Source organism: Lissotriton helveticus, chromosome 10 (assembly GCF_964261635.1).
Source record: "Lissotriton helveticus chromosome 10, aLisHel1.1, whole genome shotgun sequence".
Classification (NCBI taxonomy): Eukaryota; Metazoa; Chordata; class Amphibia; order Caudata; family Salamandridae; genus Lissotriton; species Lissotriton helveticus.
In genome coordinates, this window is record NC_136071.1 from 90,498,583 (window position 1) to 90,524,256 (window position 25,674).

Below are 25,674 nucleotides of genomic sequence, written 5' to 3' on the forward strand. Positions count from 1 at the left end.
TCGTTTACAGGATACAGATAAAAAGGCCTAGACAGACAATAATCAATAGAAAAATGGTATGTTGCACAACCACGCTAGACATTTGAAATTCAGGGACAGTAGTACTGCTGCACTATGAGGGGTCTCTTAGCATGCCCCTCCAGCTTCAGAACAAGTCTAGAACCCATCCTAAGTCCAGGGCTGGCCTAGGCTCTCATACACACTGAATTAGTGTGAGGATGGGGACCACAATTTTAAAACCAGATACAGATACTAACAGTTTGGGCATGCAGACAGAAGACACAATTGTACAACATCAACATTGGTCAAAGCACTGCTGAAAAAACCTGAGCTTGATCCCTCTGAGCTGGCAAATTACCGGCTAATTTCCCTGCTACCTGGTATCAGCAAGATAGCTGAAAAAATAGCCAATCAGCAGCTTTCTGCTTTTCTGGAGAATAATAATCTGCTCTGTAACTCCCAAACAGGCTTTCGACCCGGTCAGGGTACAGAGTCGGCTCTGTTAGCAGTAGCAGAAGAGGCAAGGTGCATCTTGGATTCGGGAGGATCAGCGGCTGTGATCCTCCTGGATCTAAGTGCAGCTTTTGACACGGTGGACCATAAAATCCTAATCCACCGTCTCAGTACTTTGGGAATAACAGGCGTAGCGTTGTGATGGCTGACTTCTTTTTTGGAGAACCGATCCTTTCAGGTTCGGGAAGGTGAGGCTTGCTCCAAACTGACCCGCCTGCAATGTGGGGTCCCACAGGGCTCTTCGTTGAGCCCTACCTTATTTAATGTCTATACGGCCCCCTTGGAGGAGGTGGTTAATCCCTTTGGGATTAAAGTAGTCACCTACGCTGACGACACCCAATTAGTCGTCTCGATCTCCCAAGAGAATCACTGTGTGGAAAACTTTCACTCATGCCTCACGGAAATCCGCGCATGGATGAATAGGTCTCGACTCAAATTGAACGGAGCTAAAACAGAGCTCATGCTGCTAGGCCACCACATAACGTCGCTACCTTATTCCATCTGGCCTGCATACTTAGGGACCTCCCTCACTCCTAAAAAGGAATTAAAAAGCTTGGGGGTGTGGTTTGAGCAAGATCTGTCCTTTAAGACCCAGGCAAAAAAGACAGCGGGCATATGCATAGGGCTACTACGCTCTGCCCGGAAAATTCTACCCTTGCTACCAGAGCAATCGAGAAAACTGCTTATTCAGGGCTTAATTCTATCAAGGCTAGACTATAGTAATGCCTTATATCTGGCCGCACCTGAAAATACTATCAACACTCTTCAACGAGTCCAAAATGCGGCCGCAAGGCTGCTTACTGGCACCTCATGCAGAGCTTCAGCCAGACCGGCACTTAAAGCCCTCTACTGGCTACCAATTCGCAAACGAATTAAATTTAAATCCCTATGTATTGCCCACAAATCCCTACAGGGGAAGGGACCCCCCATTTTAGGGAATCTTGTCCGCCCTTATAAAGCCCCCAGATCTCTGCGCTCTGATCATGGCAACCTGGCTATCGTCCAGAGAGTCAAGAGGGCCCGTGCGGGGGACGCTGATTCTCAGTGAATGCGGCGTCCCTCTGTAATACCCTTCCTGCTGGGATTCGCACTGAACCGAGTTACACGAGGTTCCGTAAACTCCTTAAAACCTTTCTGTTTCCTCAGTATCCCTAAATCCTAGCACCCCCTTAGTATCCCTGGTTCTACAGCGCTGGGACGCTCTTGGGCAGCCATGCGCTTTACAAATCCACTTTCATTTCATTCATTCATTCATGCAGGGTACATTTAACACCCAACAATGAGCCCAATGAAGTGTTAAGACTTTGAACCTGGCTGTCATTGGCCTTTCTAAATGGCAATCAGGGAAACACAAACTGCCACAAACCTCCTCACTCTTACATTTGGAATTCCCGGGCTCACCGCCTCTCCCCTACCACCAACTAAATACCAGTGCTTAAGAAGAACTTATCAACAATCCCTTGTTAAAAGGGGCTCATAAAGTGTCTACGGATAGCCCTATTTTTATCTTCTCACAACAGGAAAAGGCCTGTTCAGTTGTTCAGTATTAATTAATCTGCAAAAAGTCAGTAATCCATATTTCGGGGGGAGAGGCTAATTCTTCCAACAATAGGCAGAGTGGAGATGCAGGGGCTCTAAGAAGGGATGAAAAAACATCAATGCCTTGTTAACAAGTAAATGTTCTTTTAAAGACCTGTGAAGTACTCGAGTAAGGCTGTAATAAGACGGACGCCATCCCAGCCAGCCAACAACAGCTCAAAAACGGTCTGTGTAAGCCCAGGAAGCTGTCTCAGCCCGGGCTGACACACACGACTGGAGGGGGGGAGGCGGGGCGGGGGTGCAGGGGCTGAAGCCATTTGAGCCCTATGGCCGTTGCACTCCTGTTAACAACACATTACATTCCCTGGATCTGGCTAATAAGCAGCTAAACTTAAACAAGTGACTGCCCCAACATCTCCTTCCCAAATGTAGTGATCCACACATATGATTTGTGTTTGATATGCAAAAATATGTGGGATCAACCCACACAGATTGCAATTAAGCCCCAAGGAGATAATTCCCTCAAAGTAACACCCAGCGAACTCTCATTTAATACTCCTAATGGGAGGGGTGTCAAATAAGTTTCTTTTTTCAAAAAGGACAACAGACAAATTCACATCTTCCACAGAAGAGATCTGAAAAAACAAACAATTGTACGATATGTATGCATATGTGGGTGCAAATTAAAACGATAGCGTGACATTAGAAAACGCACTTAATTTCCCATTTACTCTCCATTCACCATGAACTGCCATACTGCTCTGTCATGTTGTAGCAGGGATGTGTAATTCCTATAGCCCGACTCCCGGGGCATATTGTTTGGGGTCAAGGGCAACAGGTTTTCAAGTGTATTTTGTCCTTGGGACAAGTAGGCCCAACACCCTACAGCACAAACCCTTTGGCTGCCAGTTTGCAGTATCACTTTATGGATCAGGAAAGGGCAAAGTCTGCAGTTAAGGTAATATTTGTGTCCATGTGTTAAATGCTGTTCAAGCTTGTATTTATGGTTCATTAATGCAAAGCCTTTATTATTAAGGTGAGCACTAAAAGTAAACGCTGTAAGCTCGGCCTGCACTACTGACAGTGGTTTCAGTATAAATGTGTATACACGTTTTCAAAGTTTAGTAATATGAGGCTATGTATAATGCTCCCAGAATGCTCTCTGATTATATGCAAATATTTGCCGAAGCTTCCAAGCAAGAGTGATGAATCTTTGCTTTCAAAATAAAATGTTTTTAAAAAAAATGCAAGTAGGAAAAAAAATATTTTGCTACTGTAAGATTTTAAGTACCATATTTTTGCAGCATCATGTAGCAACATGTTGATGTATGCTTGTATTTCCCAAAAAATATTCATAATGGAAAATCAGTGTAACCAGTTTAAATACGATTACCGGAAACAAAAATAAACAATCATTGGCAAAGCCAGTAGGTCTGATATTGGTGGTCGGCCTTTTGGTTTTGTCAATACGTGACTTGTTCAGGCATGGTTTTTGTAAAACCGTATCCGTGTGGGAGCTGCTGGGCCCTCACCATTCTAACAAGCATTGGCAAAAGCAAAAATTGTTTTTGGTCTCAAAAAAGCGCACATTGCCACAGCAATTCCGGGTACTGAACAAGACTACTTTGTGTGCCAATATGCTCCTTGTGAAAGAGCAGAATACTGTCACTGACAGTGAAGCCATCTGATAGACGGAGAGAAAAAGAGAGCGAGAGAGAGAGACAGAATTTTATTAAACACAATTGGTCATGGTTAACGCCAGGCCTAATTAGAAGCCCAATTATGAACAAAAGTCTCAAAAGTGCATCCATGGTATATATCCTTGTATTAAGTGCATATATACAGTTTCCACGAATTCACAAGAATTTACAGAAGTGAAATTATTTGTGAACTGTATTTTAGCATGAGCACGTGCATGTGTAGATTGGCTCATGTGAAAATCTTAATGTTTCATGTTCACTTTTCCTCTAACCACTTTTTTCCCAACCCTGGAAGAAGTTTTATGTCTGCAACTGTCAGGAGTAAATTTCCAACCTTTTTCAGTACCGGAAAAGATTAGAAAAGAGTTGGTGCAAACCCAACACGCACGTTAGTAGGTTTGCACAGACTCAAAAGGGCATTCCAACCCTTGAACTATTTCTTACCAATACCTTCAGCCCAGTATGTAGACCTGCAGAAACATGGCAGCATAAGGGAATTGCTAGTATGCAACCCTACTATGGTACGAGCCCTGGCATAATTAGAGAGGTAATATCAGAACTCTTATATAATGAGATTGCTGCCGTAATTTGTCGCCGCAATACATGGCACAAAAGGGACAAGTGGATTCTGTTACAGGGCAAGTAGATTTATGAAGCAACCTGCCCCATGGACGAGTAGATATTTTATTAAATTCCACACCCCTGTTGTAGGCTACTGACCATTGACATGATCGACCGAATCTCCAATAATAAGAACTATAACACAGTTTTCTTGCATATCTTATGTGGCTCTTGATATTTATCCACTAAATTGAGAGACGCCTGCTGTAAACACATGGACAAAATGGAAAATGACAAAACTTTGAGAAATCTTGAACTTCTCCAAACCAAGGTGAGGGACACTATTACGGGTCAACCAACTGAGGTGGATTCCAAATCAGGAGTACATGAAGAAACACTTATAAACACACCTCCGTGACTCCATAAAACCACTACAGCAGCTAAGCATTCTTCTAATCAGTGTAACTAATAGTTGACTGTAACCAACCTACAGATTTTGTGCAAGTGTAAAATGCGTGATGAGGTTAATTATGGTTAAAAGAGTGTTGCCCGTGCACTAATAAGCGACACCTCATAGACAACTGTGAATATTTTAGTATAACTGCACAGTGCACATACCCGTTCATTAACAAACATGCAAAACACGCTCAAGAAGAATGCATACACCATTCTCCAGCTCCCCAGGCATTTTCTTTAAAAAAAAAAAAACAATGAGGCACATCTATTTTCATTGCTGTAATTCATCGCAAATACCTTGCGTTTTTTGTTGCATGGAGTGTCTGAGCTTAGAATTTTTCTGGGTGAAGGGACAGGTGGTTACTGTGCCCCCCACGCTCTGCTCTTGGCAGAAATTTTATTTTAGGCCTATTCTAACCTAACATCGATTAACCCAACAGGGAAATACTGGTATCCATGCCATAAAGTTAATAAAGGAATATTTGGCCACTCGATAAAAATAACTGTTCACACAAATGCCTTACTATTCCTTTCACACCACGAAAAGCACTAAGTTCTAAGGACATTTGTGGTACATATATGAATAGTGTGAGAGCAAAGGCAGAGCTGGAGATGGGAGTTTTCAGTGATCACTAGGTAATAGTTGTGCATGCTACACTTTTATTGAACATTGTCTTACTTGTGTTCGATAAGAAACGTGGCAATGTTGTTGATACCAAAAATGTAATAACTACTTTGGACCTAATTTACAATGGTAACCTTAGAATTTAGGTCAACGTTTACATTTGTGGATTGAGTCCTAGTCTACATTCGATCTACAACTGCACAGTGGCTTCATAAATATTACTTTTCGCATTCAAATGATACTCAGGAGTCCGGGTTACTACAGAAAGCACAGTTCAGCAGTGTTAGATTTGAGATTTTCGGGGCCCTGGGTGAGAAAGTTTTTTGGGGCCGCTTTTCAAAACAACTCTGAATGTGATTACTTGTTTTCTTTTATTTCGAGCCCTATTGTGCCAAACAATATTGAATCATATGCCAAAGGTTGAGATAAAGAAGCAGACAGAACTAAGCTAGAGAAAGATTTCACTTTCACATGGGCCCCTTGGGGGGTGGGGACCTGGACAATTGCCAACTCTCCCCTTGCCTTAAACAACGTGCATGCGGTACAGGAAATCTGATGCTGAACAGTTTGTTTCCTTGTTCTGCTCATGGAGAAATTAAATGGTATGGGTGTATAGTGTAACAAAAAAATCACTGCAAAGGTGGTGTGACAACCACGATCCTGATGGCTGTTTGGCAGTGGTCCTGGCGGTGGTTGGTGAAGCAACTGAAGCACCGTAAAGGAAAGAGTTCAACACTGGCCAATCAACTTGTGGTCTGTGTTGTGGCGTAATGAACAAATTAAGGCAGACAGACACTGTACTGATCTACCCCAAATATCACAAGTGACATGGCATGAGTACTGTACTCATACAAATATAAAGTGCTAGCAGCCCGTCCCGACATTGTCCGGGTATGCATTGCTGCCGGCCAGTAGTATATTGTTTTGTAGGATTTCGTTTTGATAGCATTTCTTATCTGTGACAGGCCTGTGAAATGCTCCGATTCTCAGTGCACTGCTGATGCACTTAAGAGTGCACGTTCAGTAGTGTGTGAACTCGAGTTTCCCTACTTTATTTTTCCTTGCAATATTATATAGCGCGAACTCGACAACATGGCATGAGCACAATTTACATTACAGAAGAACACATTCATTTGTGATAGGCTAGGGGAGGCAAAGCGATTTGCCTGGAATCACAGGATGTTGAGCTGATGCCGAGATTCGAACGTAGCTCCCCAGCTTTAAAGTTCGCAATTCTAGAACTTGTGGTGGGAGGTGTGTCTAAAAGTGTATGTCGGTGCTGGCTATCAAGAGAGAGACCTGTGCATTTTTCAAATCGGTGGTGAAAAAATATGAGTATGTTGCTGGAGAAGTGGGCCGCCGTGCCACCAATGTACTTACCGGGGGAGGGTAAACACCCATTATTCCGCAACTTTCTTACCGCATACCATCACTCCGCATACTTTCATTACGAAAGTACCATGACTCTGCAATGCCATTATAACGCATGGCATTACATTTTATATGCTTTTACCATGCATACATTTACGCCGAAATTCGTTGTAAATGCATGAATGGTAAAAGCATGTGTAAAACGTGTATGGCCAAGACTGCTCAAACTGTAGCGCCTACACCAAAATCCAGCTAAGCAGGGTGCACAGGGTGCAACATGTAGGGCAGCGACCAGACTAATGGGACTGGTGCTGCCCGTCTGCCATCAATATGAATGCACCTGTCCTCTTGCTGCCAACCACTGCGCCACATAACATGATGACTTTGTGGTTATCACACGTGGCATGGAAGCATTTCCCACAGAGGCTCCAAGCAATGATAACACACTTTGAACCAACCATCCACCCACGCTGTGTACCGTGCTACACGTGTCGTAAGTGCTTAAGTGTTCCACAAAGAAGTACTAAGCACTATATTAAAATAATACAATACAATGCAAGATACAACACACAGTATAACTCAATAAAGGAGGCTACAACAGCCTCTACTGATAAGTTGAGAGAAACCACCTTTGAGGGCCAGTGCTTTCCCAAATACCTGCCTTCTGAAAAGCTGGGTCTTTTCGCCCACTCTAAAATGTATTACTTGTGCAAATATATCTTACAACAGTGGCTCCCAACCTGTGGTCTGGGGACCCCTGGGGATCTTCAAATCCTTCTCAGGCGGTCCGCGACTACTTAGAAAAGTATATAACATTAACAGATTATAAAAGTGTATATAAATAAATAAGCTACATGTACAACTGAATTTTTTTTAATGTACTGTAAATGAGAAGGAATTTGATATTGGAGACTAATAATTAAATGAGTATCCTCAGATTGATTCGTGAAGGTATCAAACAGAATAGAGATGATGAGTGACCTCAATTCAATTTAGAAAAGCTCCAACCTTCACATTAAAATTTTGATTTTCTTTCATTTATATGTGCTAGCGAATTAAATAAAATGTGTCATAATTTGGGTGAATGTTTTTTGCTGTATTTTTTTTATTGTTTTGCGGTTCAAATCGTCGACAATGCTCAGACTGGAGCAATCGGCTAGCAGTCATGACTCAGTGGAGGGTAGTGGAGGGGGAGTTCCCAGATTCCAATAATGATACAGGGAGGTGGGATTAATTAATTGGGCGTCCGCAGGAATAAAAGGTTAAGAACCACTGTCTTTACAGTAGTTATGTACTATGGTAGGATCATCTTACAGTCTAAAATGTATCACCAGCATCGCTTTTAACATGCTTCGACAAACACCTGCAGCAGCTTGGACCAGCACTTCACACAGGGAATTCCCCTGAGCAAGGGTGACCTTCACCTCGTACTCGAGGGACACCAATCCACCCCACAAGCATTAGTGCTCCTTTTCTCAACTAAATCAACATCACCTGCTTGGCAAGGGAAGCTTTTTCCTGAGACTTTCACCTGGTAACTAAAAATACACAAAACAAAACCTCTGGAAGGAAAAAATATACTAGTGTCTAAATTGCCCCATATAGAACCGGGGCTGGGGAGGGGGGGTGCTGCTGAAGGTGCTGGTGTCCCCTTCTGTGCAATTTGAGTGCCGCTGTGAACCTCACTTTAACTCCCTTTGTACCATCTTTCCTCTTTCTCGGAAAATTAGGAGCGCCTAGAAGAGGCTTAAGGACTTTATGCGCTTTATGAGAAATAAATCGATCATACTATTCCGTTTCTCGTAAAGGCGACTAGAAGGCGTTGTGTGTGTGTGTGTAGCAAGGTGCTGTACACTTTCTTTGTCGCTTACAAGAAAACGAACAATTCAAAGTTGCTGTGTTTTGTGTTGTCTCAGACAACACATACATTAGTGTGTGCATGTCCATCACTGCATCCTCGGATGTCATGCAGCCACAGAAAACAGGCGAGAAAGTCTCCTAAATAACGCACACATGCATCCAGAAACACCAACCAAAGACTCTCATCTGACCATTAAATGCTTGATAACCCCCCCCAAAGAATATACCACTCAATGCATATTTCTAAACATGAATACATGAAGCACCTTTGTATCTTCTCAAATATCCCACCCATTCATCCATCCAACATCCCAGTTATCTGCCTCTTCGTCCATCCATCCATGCTAGGTGTTGTCTAACTACTGAGCACCCACCCATCCATCTACCCATCCATTCATCCACCCATGCAACTAGTTTATGTGCTGTCTGCATGTGTAGCTACTAAGCCACCCATTCATCCATCCGTCCCGCCACCCCACCAACCATCGCCCATCCGCCCACGCACATCGACCTAGCCAACTTGCTTATCCACCTATCCCAAATATCATGTCCCACCAAATTATCAATTTATACCGCGGCATGCGCACACATGTGCACTTCCCTGTCCGTATCTGTGAATACTTTACGCATTAGCATATTTTGCACGGCTGCGGTCAGTTTTCTAGAAGACACAACATCAATTGCAAAATAAGGGGTCTTCTACATGCCCACCTTATTGCTAGCTGTTTGCTGGTGTGCATATTCTGTACACCCATGCGTATACAAGTGGCGGGCAGCATCAGCACAACATACAATGCAGCAGCTTTACACACTGCACACAACTTACTATACAGCCTGCCCATTCAAGGAACAGGTAAACCCGGATGACGATAACACTCCACATCCTAGTCACACAAACCACTGCCCTGGAAAACATTACATGAGTCACTGCCCTGCCAAGGAGAAATGATATATTGTGCATGATTAAAACTTAAAAATAAAGCAAACAAACAATAAACCTAAACCAACCTCTTCGCCCGTCAGTGATTACAGAGAGCAACGTGTAGCTTCGGTGCAGGGAACTCAACCTGCAGCATTCAATGCAGCCCTCAGGACTCCCGGCTCCACATCTCAGTGACGTTAAGATAAGCCAGACAAAGGGACAACAGGCAGCTTCGGTGAGAACAGGGCGGCCCAGGTGCACCCCTGCGGCGCTGCATGACACAGGGGCAGAGCAGAACCGGTCTTATGCAAAATTTCGGCTCCCCATCAGGATCGGCTTCCCCGTGCACACACTGCGCATGTTGCAGCACAGTGAGCTTCACGGGAGCGACTGCTTGAGCTCCCTTCAAAGACCACAGTGCAACGCATGCGCCCGCCCCACAGGAGCGCGCAGGCTACTGGGTGCCAAAGATCCCTGTGCAGCGGGTGCAGGACATGGAATGCGCGTGACCGTGCGACGGCACACAGGAGGGGGTTCTGTTGTCTGGACGCGGGCGGGGCGAGGGGGTTAGTATAAAGCAAGAACGCCGGAAAGATCAACGTAGGAGAAACGAGATGAAGGGAAAGACACGGTGCAAAAGGTGAAGGGTGAGCTAAAACGAAACTGCTAAAAAAGAAAAGCAAAAAGACGAGAGTGATATAAAGACAACTGCCAAAATAGAAGGAGTATGTCAATGCAAGGAAAGATTATATGCAAAACGTAGCCGGCAAACTCAACTGAGTCAGAAAGAAGGAGAGGACCAGCTGAGGATCGCCAGGTGCCAAACAGCGCGGTGGGCGCGCACGAGACGCAGTGCCGTGAGCGTGCACATCGGCTGTCCCGGCGCAAGCTGAAGATCGCGGGAGAAGACACGTCGACCTCCGAGTCTGCCTGCTGCCGAGACTGACCCGCTGTGGAGGAAGAGGGACACTTGGAAAGAGCCCGGTGAGGAGGAGGGGGGAGGGGGAAAGTGGGGTGGGGGGGGAGAGGCAGAGAGGGCGCGCACGTCTATATGTGTGTGTGAACACTGAATGCTGGTTTGCCTGCGGGACATGAGATGTGCGCGCGCGCGTGCCTGTACATGCGCGTCCACGGTCCCAAATCGCCTCGCGTGCCCCGGTCTGTCTCCCTTGAGAGGCATTTCGACAACAATAGGTCTCGAGAGCGAGACCTAAAAAGTGACGTTACAGTGGCGATAGAAGCTTGTAAATATGCCCCATTGTTCTCTATTTGTAGTGAAATTTTCACTGGTAATAAATGCCCCACACCTACACTACTGCGCCATAAGGATACTATACTCCCTACACATTCAAATATAGCACAAACATTAAGTCTAACCTAAGAATAACACAATGAAAGGTAGACACATGAATTAAAAGGACTACTTTGAATAGATCCAAACAGCATTTATAAATATCGACCCCCCCCCCCCCCAGAAAGGAAGTAGTGCAGCAAATACGGTGAGAAAAGTGCTGGCAATCCCTTATATTTATCAAGAGATTTGCAAATCATTAGCAAGGAACCTTGAAGCGTGAGTGACACACACATGCTGATGAAAATGTAAACTCATACCCTTCGTATATAATTAAAAACATTTTTTACCAAAATATGTAATATTTCTATATTGAATTACTGAAAATTGTTTATATGATTCAACTACGAATTCTGTCCGATGCCCACACTGAAGCTATGGTTGTACCTATGAAGTGTTATTTTATCATTTCCACAAAATAGTAGTTGGGACATGTTTATAACCAGAGCACATGCATGCAAGTATATTTCCTTCTTTTATACAGGTCATCAGAGCAGGAATACGGAGCACATCCAGAACTTGGGTGGTTGTTCACATATATTATTGCACACATTGCTATGATAATGGTAGATCATTTTTTACATTGAGAGAACGTTTCTTCCACAGTAGATTAGGTAACTGATAGGTCCAGAGGAAGTGCCATTGATCAGTGTAAGAACAATTGAGGCACAAATCATTTCAACCTAACAAAGAGATCCATTCTTTCATTTTATCCCATTGGCAAAGGCTCCACAAATAAAATAGGCGGAGTGAGGAACCCCTAGTTAATTTCAGTTTTATCTTTTTAGACCAATTTACGCACTTCTTAAAATCCTTTGGGAGGACTATCTAGAAGAATTACTTGGCTAATAATTGTCCAAGCAGGCAACAAGATCTCCGGCAAAGGCTCTCCAGCGCCAGCCTAACAAGGAGCAAAGCCGAATGATGAAGCATGCTACCATTTGTGAGTGAGGAGCAGCTTTTTGGTGGTCTGCAGGGCCCAGACCTCTACAGTGGGCTCTGGAACCTTTCTTGAATGGAACTTTACACTTATGAATATATATTATTAATAATAGGGAGGATGTGTGTGGGCCGTAATCTCTCCCTAACGCCATTCTGAGTAGGTATAGATTTACAAAGTTCTCAGACAAAATAGCACAGCAAGCAAAGTTGCTGGGCTTTGTTTTAAAAAGGAGAGCCAGAAAGCACCATTGCTACTACGATATGGCACTCCTGCTCTCTTCCCTAGCACTGGTACACAAATAAGCTGCCTTGCGCCATGCACACACCCTTACACCATAGTGAAAAGATGTCTGGTTGATGTTCAGCATAGGTTTTGTACAGAAAGGGTACCCTTATAGTTCAAAATACTATGGGGCATATTTACAAAAGAAGAGAAGGAGAGCGGCGTAAATTCTTGTTGGCTTAACGCTGCTCTCCACCACTTCTGAAACACAGGGTACACGGTATTTATAAGAATACTGTGCAGTCCTGCGTTTCTCCCTGCGCTGGCACTAAATTTAGCAGCCTCGCGCCAATGCAGGCACCCTTGCACCAGAGTGCAAGGGTGCCTCCGTTGAGGAGATGGATTGTTGAAATGCAGGAAGGTGTTCCTTCCTACCCATAGACAATCTGAAATGGAGGTTTTGTAACTTTTATGTGTGCTTCTTTGTGCAGCACACATAGAAGTTGAAAATCGTCATTTAGTTTTAATGATTGTTTATCTGCAGGAAGGGACAACTTCCTGTACATAAACAAATAATGGCGTTTTGCTGTTTCTATGTGTGCTGCACAACGCAGCACACATAGAAACAGCAAAAAATAGGAGAAATAACACATTTCTCCTCATTTTGCCAGGGTAAGACCACGTTTTCCCTGGTCTTAATTTTGGTGCTGCCTCATATTCATGCCCCCCTTGTCAATATGGAGCAGCATCAAAATCAATGGGTGCTGCAGAGGAACACCCACCACAACACCCACTGCCCGACCCTTTCATGCTAAGTATAGTGTGAAAGAGTGCCTGATTTACAATGCAGCGTTAAGCCACATTAAGTAAATAAGGCAAAGCTCATATCGCCACAGGACCCTCACTACAAGTGAGGTTCCTGTGGCGATAGGAGCTTGCAAATATGCCCCTATGTTTGGACAAACTTTAAAACTTTTCCAACTCTGGAGGTGATTGGTACATTGACAGCACACATTTAAAGTCAGAAACGAGAGAAGATATGAAAAGATTTTGCCTTTTAAACCTCAGCTTCAAAGAGGCATTATTTTTGGTACATTGACAGCACACATTTAAAGTCAGAAAAGAGTGAAGATATGAAAAGATTTTGCCTTTTAAACCTCAGCTTCAAAGAGGCATTATTTTTTGGCTCAAAAAAGCCATGTCTACAAATGTTAGTAGATAGGGGTTTGCATAAAAAATAATTTGTGGTTGCATTGGAACCCTTTTGTAACACCCAGGGTCCGCCCTCTTTGCTTGTCTGCTTAACTACTTTCCATCGCAAGTAAGGCTTTACAATGGAAAGTAATCCCAAATTAACATTTTGCGATGATTGTGGTACCTTTGTGCAAAATGTTAGTCTCTGAGCGAAATCCCAAGAAATGTATGTTGTTTATTTTTTCAAGCACAAGGACTCGAAGTGAGTAAAATGACATCTTGCTGATATTATTGTTATATGTACTCAATATTTTGCACTGCGCTCAATCACCGTTTTAGGGGTTTAGTTTCTGCTTTTTAAAGCTTCAGTTAATGATAGAATATAAATAAATAGTTGGTACTGATGAGAGAGAAAAAAGAGGGATACAGGATTGCACAGGAAATGGATAAATCAGGTCAGTTGTAGCTGGCCCAATCAGGACATAAAACTGATCTAAAATGGATGATATGCCAGATATACAAGCAAGACAGCGTAAATCACACAAAGGCAGCCGTGATTTTGAAAATGAAAAAAAAATTACCTGATAAATCCCTATAGTCGATTCGTGCCTCGCTTTTGTCAGCAACATAAAACAGTCGGTGAAGGATGAACTTCATACCAAAAGAAAAGAAAAATAAATCTATATTGTAAAAACATAAAGTGGAAACACTAGGCATTGTTACACATAAACATCAAATCTGCCTGAAATTAAGGGGAAGAAAAGTTACTTTGCAGAAAGGCTACGATATTTATGTAGGCATATTACCTGCTGGCAGTCGCCAGTATAGTTTGGACCAGGTTTCCATAGGAAAAGTTATTTTTGACTTGCCTATATGTTTGGTTCCATTTGACAAATCTTCACAAAATGTTCCCCCAAAAATGCAGCAGTGATTCTAGTTGTGCATGGAGGGATGGGGGGCGGGGGAATGAGTTTACCATATTAATTCCCATATAGTCTTTAGATACGCTTGCACACTGAACCGCTAAACTGAATTATACCAAATTTGCCAGAAAGATTGCTTTTGGTTAGCAGATTACGCTTTTTGTTATTTGTAAATCCGCTCAGTAGTTTATGAAAAATTAAAGGAAATCCAAATTTGGATATCTGGGGTTGTGAAGCCTTATTTGAATAATGACGAGCTCATGCAGAGATCTGCAGAGCTCTAATTGGCTGCCAACACTTCAACCAAGTCTTAGCAGCCATCTTGGGACTCGAGACCCAAAAATAAAAATGCAAAAAAATAAATAAAAGGGGGCCGGGTACGAATACCAAAAACCCTAACCTTAGTCCTGGAGGCCCATAGGGATCCCAGCAGGGTAAAAAATCATTTTTTTATTCATGGCGATTTCTATGAATATTAAAAAAATTAAAGGACATCTTTAAAACAATGTCAAGAGTGATGTCATTGACAGGGCGTGGCTTCGCAGCTGATGGCGGTGGCTGCATAGGAGTCGAGTTCCGCCATCGAAACCCGGATTTATCCTGACCTACTGAGGCTTCGCACCCCCTGACCCCACCAATCGAGAGGGGGACGAAGCATGCTCATCTGGGCACTATCAGCGGAACGGAGCGGCGCGGAAGCCGGGAGCTCAGCCGTGGTTTTGCGGCTGGCGCCACGGATGGAACGACAGGGGCAAGATGACGGCTGGGCCCCGATAATAGCTCAGAGGAACAAACCCTCCGACGATTGCTGCACAACGGGGGACGGCTAGGAGCCTTGCACGCCGCCGAGGAGACGAGCTGCGCAGCAGGGAGGGGATCCTGGCTGGCGCTGCGGCGGCCCTTTGCTAACGGGGCCATCGGGAGGCGGACGGTGAGACGGAGCCGCTGCGAGATCCAGGCGCCGGAAATACAGGCACTGTGGAGCAGGGAGAGCCCGCCTAGAGCTATGTGGGGAGCGGAATAGCAGAAACTGTAGAGACTCCCCATTGCTTCCCTGGCAACTAATGGTGATGGGAAGCAAATTGTAAGATGGCGGCTGGTAGATGACGATGGAGCGGAGGACTGGAGAGGTGGCGATAGCGGTCTCATAGAGCGGAGCTGCCAGAGGGGCGTGATAGAGACTGACGGCGGTTGGGAGCGCTTGACTTGAGCAGAGAGAGGAGCGCAGGGTGTGGATTGCCCTTGACCAGTGCTGATTGGACCCTCGCCGGATGGAGGAATCAAGAGGCAGACCGCGTTGTGGAGGCTGAGACTTTTACAAAGCCCGAACGGCAGGCGCCTGGTATCGCACTGGTGAGTGGGGTGCGGGGGCCCTGGGCCCGCGAACTGCGTAGGTGGGCACTGGGTCCTGGGGCTGCTGTGCTCTGCGAGCTGGGGCACGGAAGCGTGGAGAAGTCTGCGGGGGTCAGGAGGAACAATTGGTAGAAAACGTGGCCGAGGTGAGGACCAAGAAGCTGGCACCTACAGGGCCGTAGACCGCAGCACATTACGACTGGCACTCGGGAGCGAGGAGACCACGGGCGGAACCTGGGTTGGGCCGCAACTATCTGCGACGGTGCCCGGGTGAAGGAGAGTTGCTTGGCGCTGTGGGTTTGACCATTTGGCAGCGCCCGACTATGATTAACATCATTTTAGTTGGCGCCTTCACGTTGACGGGAGGAGGTGCAGTGCTGAGTAGATGGGGCCAGGGCGGAGTGTGGAAACCATCAGGGGGCCTGGGTCTCGAATCTATCAAGGTGAACAGTGAAGTTGGGGGTTCTGAGACAAGCTGCGACGACTGCAGCAGACGGTGGAAAGGGAAGATGCCACTAATGCCCCCGAAGGTGGATGAGAACTGATGGCCATAACGGATCTTAGGGGAGTGGCAATACGCCTAGGTCGCTCAAGACGAGACAATCCCACGATTACTTCTCCCCGATACTGGGTGGCAGCGATGCGCTGTTCTCGATCTGCTTGGGGGACTATTACTGGACTGTGAAGAACTGGGCAGGCTGCCGCCAACGACCGCTCCCATGGGGAAACTGAAGGGGAAGATGGAGGGAGCTCAGCAGCCATTGGACAGTGAAACCACAGGTCAGGTGGAGCAGACTGTGCCTGAAATGACTCAGGACCTTAACTTGCAGCAGCAGTTTGACAAAATTTTAACAGCGTTTGCGGACACTCGTACGGCTCTCCAGCAAGACATAGTCTGCGGGCAGACCACTCTAAATTAGTGGACAGGGTAAAGACTGTAGAGGGAGCGCTTCAAGTAGTAGAACCGGCACAAATAGCACTAAAGGCCACGATGGCGGACGCCTTGGATCGCATTACGGTATTGGAAAAGCGAGCAGAGGATGCTGAAAGCAGAAATAGGCGGAATAACATATGCATAGTCGGTTTGCCGGAAAAAGCGGAGGGAGCAGACATGGTGCAGTACCTTGAGAACTGGTTGAGAGCTGAAGATGCCCCGGAGGGACTGTCTACCTCTATACTTGTGAACGAGCCCACCGAGTGCCTGCTAGACCTCCACAGCCGGAAGACCCCCAAGAACGGTGGTAGCCCGCCTGCTGCACTTCCGAGATAGAGATTTGCTACTTCAGAGAGCGCGTGCGGATGGCCCCTATCATGTTGGGAACAGCAGGGTCAACCTGTTCCCGGACTATACTTTCGAAATTCAGCGGCGTCGAGCAACATTCCTTGCCATTAAAAGAGAACTGAGAGAAGAAGGGCTTCAGTATTCCTTGTTGTTCCCGACCAAGCTAAGAATAATTGTTGATGGCAGGACGTATTTCCATGAAACCCCAGATGAAGCTTGCGTGTGGTTGGAATCCTACAGAGCTGGGAAAGATGGACAAAACTCAGGAACTCGAAGCACCTCCGAGGGGTTGCGACAGCGCAAATCAACACGACCTCGGCGCAGGGGGCGGGGCTTGCGGCGGCCCTCAGTGTCGCAGACTGAGGTGGAGCGACAAGGAGCGCTGGAGGCGGTGACCGCATTATCAGGGGGCGGAGGATGCAGTCTGTGATGGGCAAAGATTCGGACAAAGACAAGGACCGCTCGGATACGGAGGTCTCGGAGGTGGACGGTGTACGGGTGCTGAAGATTACCCCAGCGACGGCAGATGGGATGTTTGATGAGTGAATAGAAGCAATGGGGATGGAGCATGGACAGTTGCGGGGGCCGTTGAGAGGCTTTGGACATATTGAAGGAGGAGAGCGGGGGCAGCATCCGCTAATGCTCATTGAGTCTTCAGGTGATGGTTGGAGGGGGGGGGGGGGCATGAAGCGTCCAACTGAGTAGGGTTTTCAGGGCGAGAGGTGAGCAGCGGACAAGCAGCAGGCCGTCGGCACTGAGCTCCCCTCATTGCCCATAAGGCATGCCCTCAAAGATCGCTGGTGGGCTTAGTTGTGTGGTATTTGTTGCAATGGTTTGGACGGGGACTAGCTGTTCGGTTCTAGGTCCTGTTCTTGGGGGGGGGGGACGACGTTGGGAAGGGAGTTGGGTTCAGGGGTGCACCGGTGTGGTGTCTCAGTCAGATGCGGAGAGAATGACAGTACGCACTAGCAATGGGGGCTGTAGCTGACCTGCGCTGTATAACCTGGAATGTTCGGGGCTCCATACCATGACACGTCGCCATAAGGTCCATGCATACCTAGTTAGAAGAGGGGTCCACATAGCGCTGCTGCAGGAGACTCATCTCACCAAGGCGGAAGGGGTAGCATTGCAGAGGAGGTGGAGAGGCCAGGTATTTAACACTACATACTCAGCGTTTGCAAGGGGGGCATTGATATGCCTTTCCAGGTGACAAGGCAGACGATAGACCGAAAGGTAGATTTGTAGCGGTAGAAGGGAGACTCTGGGGCAGGGATATAGCTCTGTGTAGCATTTATGCACCAAACATTGACCAGCCAAGCTTTTTGGAGCACTTGTCCAACACGTTAGCACATTATTTCACGGGCTCGTTGATGCTGGGGGGAGATTTTAATACTATAGCGGATGTAGAACTGGATAGATCGCACCCTCCTCTGCGGGACTCCCCGGTACATAGGTTAGCTAAAAGTAGGCGGGATTGGCAGGACAGATGGGCATTATTAGATGTGTGGCGTACGCACCACCCTTCTGACCGAGACTATTCGTATTTCTCGGCGGTACATGATTTACATGTTCGCCTGGACACGATACTATGCTCACCCTCGGTAGTGCCTTCGGTGGTGCGTGCAGAGTACCGTACCAGGACACTGTCAGATCATAACCCATAGCTCCTTGCCATGCACTGGATGCCGGCGGTGTCGGCTGTTCCCACCTGGCGTTTACGGCCTGAGACACTGGAAGACCCGGTTTTCCAGAAAGAGGTGAGAGATGGGATATTGCACTACTTCACTGAGAACGCGGGCACGGCCTCCACCAGAGCGCTGGAATGGGATGCCTTTAATACAGTGATACGAGGGCTCTGTATAGGTAAATATGTAGGGGTACGGAAGGTACTGCTCCAAGAAGTGGACCGGGCTGAGGGTAGGCTGCGGAGGGCAGAGTTGGCACGGCTAGGACACCCTGGGGCTCAAGAGGAAGTGGTAGCAGCGAAGGAGGAGTTGGCAGCGGAGGTGGAGAGATTACGTTGCTTCGACTATAAGGCTTATCTTTCGAAAACACATGTGGAGGGTGATAAGGCAGGTACGTTGCTGGCCTGGCTGGCCAACCCGCTGAAAAGGGGATCGCCTATATTGGCATTGGAGGGTGATGAAGGGGAGGTAGTCTTCACACAGAATGAGATATTACACCGATTCAGGCAGTACCATGAGACACTGTATGGTAGTTCACTGAGGGCGGGGGATCCCGAGATTGACTCCTTTCTGGATGAGGTGACACTTCTAGCACTTGAGGAGGAGCAGGCGAAATGTCTAGGCCAGGACATACAGTTGGAGGAGGTTAGGATTGCTATCAAACAAATGTCTCGAAATAAAACGCCGGGAACTGATGGTCTACCGGTCGAATTTTATGCGACATATGTGGACTTGCTAGCCCCGTGGTTATTGGAGGTCTACAAAGAGGCGAAGAAACTGGGGCGTCTCCCTGGCTCCATGAGAGAAGCGCTTGTAATCCCACTATTGAAGACTGGATGAGCGGGGACGAATTCGGCCTCCTATCGCCCATTGTCGAAGCTGACAACGGATTATAAGATCTTGAGTAAGATACTGGCAACCCGCCTGCTGCAGCATATGACCACATTGATCCATGAGGATCAAGCTGGTTTCATACCAACCAGGAATACCTCCCTTAGCGTTCGGAGATTCATAAGGATGTTAGAAGAGGAACAGCCGGGGGCGCAGCAGCTGGTGGTGCTGTCGGTGGATATCGAGAAAGCATTTGATAGCCTAGAGTGGCTATACTTGTATAAAATGCTAGAAAGGTTTGGGACGGGATCTGATTTCGTGGCTTGGACTAGAGTGCTGTACACATCAGCAGTAGCGAGAGTACGGGTTGGGTCACTGATATCCTCCCAGTACCTGGTAGCACGGGGGACCAGGCAGGGATGTTCGATCTCCTCCCTGTTGTTTGCTTTAGCAATAGAAACACTGGCGGCGAAGGCTGAGGTGAGGATTACCGGGGCCTGTGTTACAGGGGGGACAGTCAGTTTATCTCGCTATATGCCGACGACCTGTTGATGTTTCTGGAAGATACGGAGGGAGCGCTGGAGGGAGCGGCGAGATTGCTATCGGGATTTGGAGATATATCGGGGCTGTGGGTGAACTGGTCGAAAACATGCGCCGCATGGCATTATTAAAGATGGTAGCGCTACCTAGGCTCCTATATTTTTTTAGAACACTGCCGATATGGATCCCGACTTCGATTTTTAAGCTGTTGAAATCGCTGATAGTGGGATTCCTGTGGGGGTCGGGTCGAAGAAGAGTGGCACAGGCAACGCTGATTAGGTCTAAGGCTGAGGGCGGATTAGCGGTACCGGATTTTGAATTGTATTATCTGGCGGCACAGCTACAAGTGTTAACACAAGCAGTGGCCAAGGAATTCAGGGGTCCGGAGCACTTAAGAGGGAGGGGGATCGTTCGCCATGTCCTCTCCTTTATAGTACTGCAACAAAAGTTGGTTGTTAGAGATCTATCCCTGGAGGAGAAGACACTGAGGCTATGCTGGAACCGCTCTCAGTGTAGAGCAGGAGTATTGCATCCCTATGCACCTGAAATCCCGCTGGGGATGGCCACAGCGCTACCACATGGAGGTGATTGGACACCATTGCAGGGCTAAGAGCAGGAAGGGATCCACGTAATAGGGGACCTCTATGAGAATGGGGAAATGCTGTCCTACCAGGGGATCACTGAAATAATATCGACTGCCAGAATATCGACTTGCAAAAATATCGAGGAAAAAATATCTACAGACAAAATATCGAGTTTGTATCTGCAAACAGGTAAGTACAAAATTATCGAGTACAAAATATTGTTTACAAAAATATAGTTTTAAAAAATATCGACTTTATTAAAAACAGTGTTAAATTAAATTAAAATTAAAAATTAATTACTAAAATATACTTAAATTAACTTATAATAATTAAATAATTAATCAAAGTTATAAAAAAATGTACAATCATATTTGTTAAAACATATATATATATTAACATAATATAATTAAATAATATCCAATATTATTACCGTACGATAGCATAAGTCTAAGAAATACTATTCCCAATCCACAGAGTGCAACTGTAGGGAAAGCGTTGGATAGCGTAGGGGTAAAAATTACTATTCCCACTCCAGTGGGTGCACAAGTGAGGAAAGCGTTGGATAGCGTAGGGGTAAAAAATTACTATTCCCACTCCAGTGGTTGCAACAGTAGGGAAAGCGTTGGATAGCGTAGGGGTTAAAATTACTATTCCCACTCCAGTGAGTGCAACAGTAGGGAAAGTGTTGGATAGCGTAGGGGTAAAAATTACTATTCCCACTCCAGTGGGTGCAACAGTAGGGAAAGCGTTGGATAGAGTAGGAGTAAAAACTTACTATTCCCACTCCAAAGAGTGCAACAGTAGGGAAAGCGTTGGATAGCGTAGGGGTTTAAATTACTATTCCCACTCCAAAGAGTGCAACAGTAGAGAAAGCGTTGGATAGCGTAGAGGTAAAAATTACTATTCCCACTCCAGTGGGTGCAACAGTAGGGAAAGCGTTGGATAGCGTAGGGGTTAAAATTACTATTCCCACTCCAGTGAGTGCAACAGTAGGGAAAGTGTTGAATAGCGTAGGGGTAAAAATTACTATTCCCACTCCAGTGGGTGCAACAGTAAGGAAAGTGTTGGATAGCGTAGGGGTAAAAAATACTATTCCCACTCCAGTGGGTGCAACAGTAGGGAAAGCGTTGGATAGCCTAGAGGTAAAAATTACTATTCCCACTCCAAAGAGTGCAACAGTAGGGAAAGCGTTGGATAGCGTAGGGGTAAAAATTACTATTCCCACTCCAAAGAGTGCAACAGTAGGGAAAGCGTTGGATAGCGTAGGGGTTTAAATTACTATTCCCACTCCAGTGAGTGCAACTGTAGGGAAAGTGTTGGATAGCGTAGAGGTAAAAATTACTATTCCCACTCCAGTGGGTGCAACAGTAAGGAAAGTGTTGGATAGCGTAGGGGTAAAAAATACTATTCCCACTCCAGTGGGTGCAACAGTAGGGAAAGCGTTGGATAGCGTAGGGGTTTAAATTACTATTCCCACTCCAAAGAGTGCAACAGTAGAGAAAACGTTGGATAGCGTAGAGGTAAAAATTACTATTCCCACTCCAGTGGGTGCAACAGTAGGGAAAGCGTTGGATAGCGTAGGGGTTAAAATTACTATTCCCACTCCAGTGGGTGCAACAGTAAGGAAAGTGTTGGGTAACGTAGGGTTAAAATTACTATTCCCACTCCAAAGAGTGCAACAGTAGGGAAAGCGTTGGATAGCGTAGAGGTAAAAATTACTATTCCCACTCCAGTGGGTGCAACAGGAGGGAAAGCGTTGGATAGCGTAGGGGTTAAAATTACTATTCCCACTCCAGTGAGTGCAACAGTAGGGAAAGTGTTGAATAGCGTAGGGGTAAAAATTACTATTCCCACTCCAGTGGGTGCAACAGTAAGGAAAGTGTTGGATAGCGTAGGGGTTAAAATTACTATTCCCACTCCAGTGGGTGCAACAGTAAGGAAAGTGTTGGATAACGTAGGGGTAAAAAACTACTATTCCCACTCCAGTGGGTGCAACAGTAGGGAAAGCGTTGGATAGCGTAGGGGTAAAAATTACTATTCCCACTCCAAAGAGTGCAACAGTAGGGAAAGCATTGGATAGCGTAGTGGTTTAAATTACTATTCCCACTCCAAAGAGTGCAACAGAAGGGAAAGCGTTGGATAGCGTAGAGATAAAAATTACTATTCCCACTCCAGTGGGTGCAACAGTAGGGAAAGCGTTAGATAGCGTAGGGGTTAAAATTACTATTCCCACTCCAAAGAGTGCAACAGTAGGGAAAGCGTTGGATAGCGTAGAGGTAAAAATTACTATTCCTACTCCAGTGGGTGCAACAGGAGGGAAAGCGTTGGATAGCATAGGGGTAAAAATTACTATTCCCACTCCAGTAGGTGCAACAGTAGGGAAATTAAATACTTCATATATTATTTCAATAAATATAAATTAATATCTATCAAAAATTATTTAAAAGTAATTACGAATTTAATATAATATAATAATTAATCAATTAAAATTACAAATTATAATTAACTATTAAAATTAACTATTAATACAAATTAATTACTAATTAACACTTAATAATTTCACATTTAAAAATTAATTTACAATAAATTCTAATTAAATACAATTAATAAATGTTATTAAATTAACATAATTAACAAATATTCAATTAAATAAAATTAATTAGCAATTCTAATTTAATTATTTAGCCATAAAAATTAATTAACAATTAATTCTAAAACAATACCAATAAATATGTTAGCATATTTTATTAATTATAAATAAATTACTTCCCACCCTATTCCCCTATAAACCCACAACCCGCTACTGAATTAAATGACGCAAAAATTAACAAATAAAAATGTCATTAACAAAAATTATTTATAACATAAATACACACTTTTAACACACATAATAACATAAATATCACTATAAAAAATTCTATATTATAAAAAATTCGATAATTTTATTAAACTATATTATATACTTCGATATTTTAAATGTCTATATTTTTAACAATCGATATTACATTACTTACCTTAATAACAATATTTTTGATGTCTATATTCTGTCCAGTCGATATTTTGTCCATTTGATATTTAAAACTCGATATTGTGTCCAGTCGATATTTGTAGTCGATATTTTGACTGTGCACCCCTACCAGGCGCTACAGGAGAGATATGACCTGCCTAGAGGGGGTTTCTTATTGCAAGCGTCGCTGGCGTGTGCGCAGCAAGCGCACTGGAGAGAAGGGCTTACTGAACCTAAAACGACAATGGCGTGTCAGTATACAATGATGGCAGCTGGGACTTTTATGGCGGTCACTTGTTTGTACGCTAGGATGTTGAACGAAGGCCTGGCGCCATTGGACAACCTAAAAGCAAAGTGGGAAGCGGGCATAGAAAAACCCATACCGGAAACAGCCTGGGCACAAATACTGCGGAGGGCTTGGAAGAGCACGAGAAATGCAAGATTTCAGTTGGTGCACTTTTATATACTTCACAGAGCGTATCTGATCCCTGGGAAGATTATTTTAGGGTAGAAGGAGTGGTGTGCCCCCGATGTGCACATGAAGGAGCGGAACTGGAGCACATGTTGTGGTCATGCACTAAATTAAGGGAATATTGGGAAGAAGTCGACGGCACCTTGAACGAAATTCCAGAGCGACAGCTGACCTTTGATATTGCAACTTGCATATTGCACTGGTTTCTGCACACTTCTAAAACAAAAATAACGAGCAAATTTGTGGACATGGGGCTAATCCTAGCAAAAAGGGAAATAACGAGATGGTGGGAGGCGAGAGAGGGTCCCAAGGGGGGGAAATGGAGAACTGAGTTTTTAAAATGGGCAAGTAGTCAGAGTGAGATTAGGTATCGGCAGACGAGACTGTTGAAGAATGAAAAGGCGCTGGAGTCTGCTAAAGCATGGGAGGCATTGGTACAGTCACTGACCGAGATCCAGCGAGAGGGTACTGAACATCAGGGAGCAGAGGTGGATGGGGTCCCCTAGGTACAACAGGTACGCAGAGGAATGACATCGCATATGGTTATAAAGCAATGTAAGATAGGTGACGATAGGAGCAATTACTCACACCGGTGCAGAGGGAGGAGGGAAGGAGGAGTGGGTAGGGGGGGTTGTTCGAATTAGGGGCTGGACTTAGTATTTTGTGAGCTCCAGCAGGGCTGGGCGCAACCTTTAGTCTCCATGTGGAACAGCATTAATGTTGACAGATGGTAGGATGAACCCGGGAGTAGGGATAATAATGGGTTGGTTGGTATTACAGATGTGAGCTGATGCTATATGATTGCTGTATGTCTAAAAGCCAATAAAATACGTTTTAAAAAAAACCGAGTGATGTCATTGACCATGTCATGAGTGATGTAACATGTGGGGTCATAAGCAGTGCATTATGGGGGCATGAATTATAGTTAGCTCGGTAACTAGAACTGCTGAATTTCACTGGTTTTGTATGTGTGAAATCTGAGCCTAACTATAACGCCCCTGTAACCTTCTTTTTTCCACTGAATATATCTTTCTATCTATATCTATATCTCTATATACATATATTCACTTACAAACTAAGGGTTAAAGTGACTTATATAATGGTATGTGGAATCTCTTCATTTTCAGTTGGATTAAAATTATACAAAGGCCACCTGAGACATTACCTTATGATTTTCTGTTGTTAATTTTTCAACTTATTTTCAAATACATATGAACTAAGTATAATTCATTAAGCCCCCCCCCCCAATATTAGTAGGCCCTGATTGATCCTAGACAATTCACGGAAGAACTAGATGTTCCATAAGGTACTACACCAGGATGGTTCCCTATCTATGTGCCTCTGATGAGCCATTAACCTAAATTAAATCTTACAACCAAATTCTCCAGACTCCAACATAGCTTGTTTTTCATTTGTAGTTTCATGATACCATGAGTCCCATTGGATACATATGGATATGCCAGATAAATGCAGAGAGATAAGTAGCTACCCCTACCCAACAAAGAGAGGAATTTAAGGCTTTGTGGGAATTGTAGTCCCAGTTAACGCTTATCACTGAGACTGGTTATATAACAGTTCACATCCCTTTTTGTTCTGATCTATTAAAATACATGTAATATACATATACACAATGCACCAAGAAAAATGTGATGGCAATTTCTTTTTCTCCCAATTGCTGTAAAACAAAAGGTATAAGTTATGTACAGAATATAGATTGTCTGCCTCCACAAATCATGCTTG

The 25,674-nt window shown here is 44.9% G+C and overlaps 1 protein-coding gene across 2 annotated transcripts in view; it reads right to left on the minus strand.

Moving 5' to 3' along the window:
• Window positions 1-25,674, minus strand: part of LOC144785942 (testis-expressed protein 47-like) — a 165,463-nt gene that overhangs the window by 127,444 nt on the left and 12,345 nt on the right. For both annotated transcript variants that reach the window (XM_078664830.1, XM_078664829.1), the window contains exon 2: window positions 13,839-13,908. In XM_078664830.1, coding sequence (XP_078520956.1) covers window positions 13,839-13,908 — 70 coding nt within the window. The remainder of the gene's footprint in view (window positions 1-13,838; window positions 13,909-25,674) is intronic.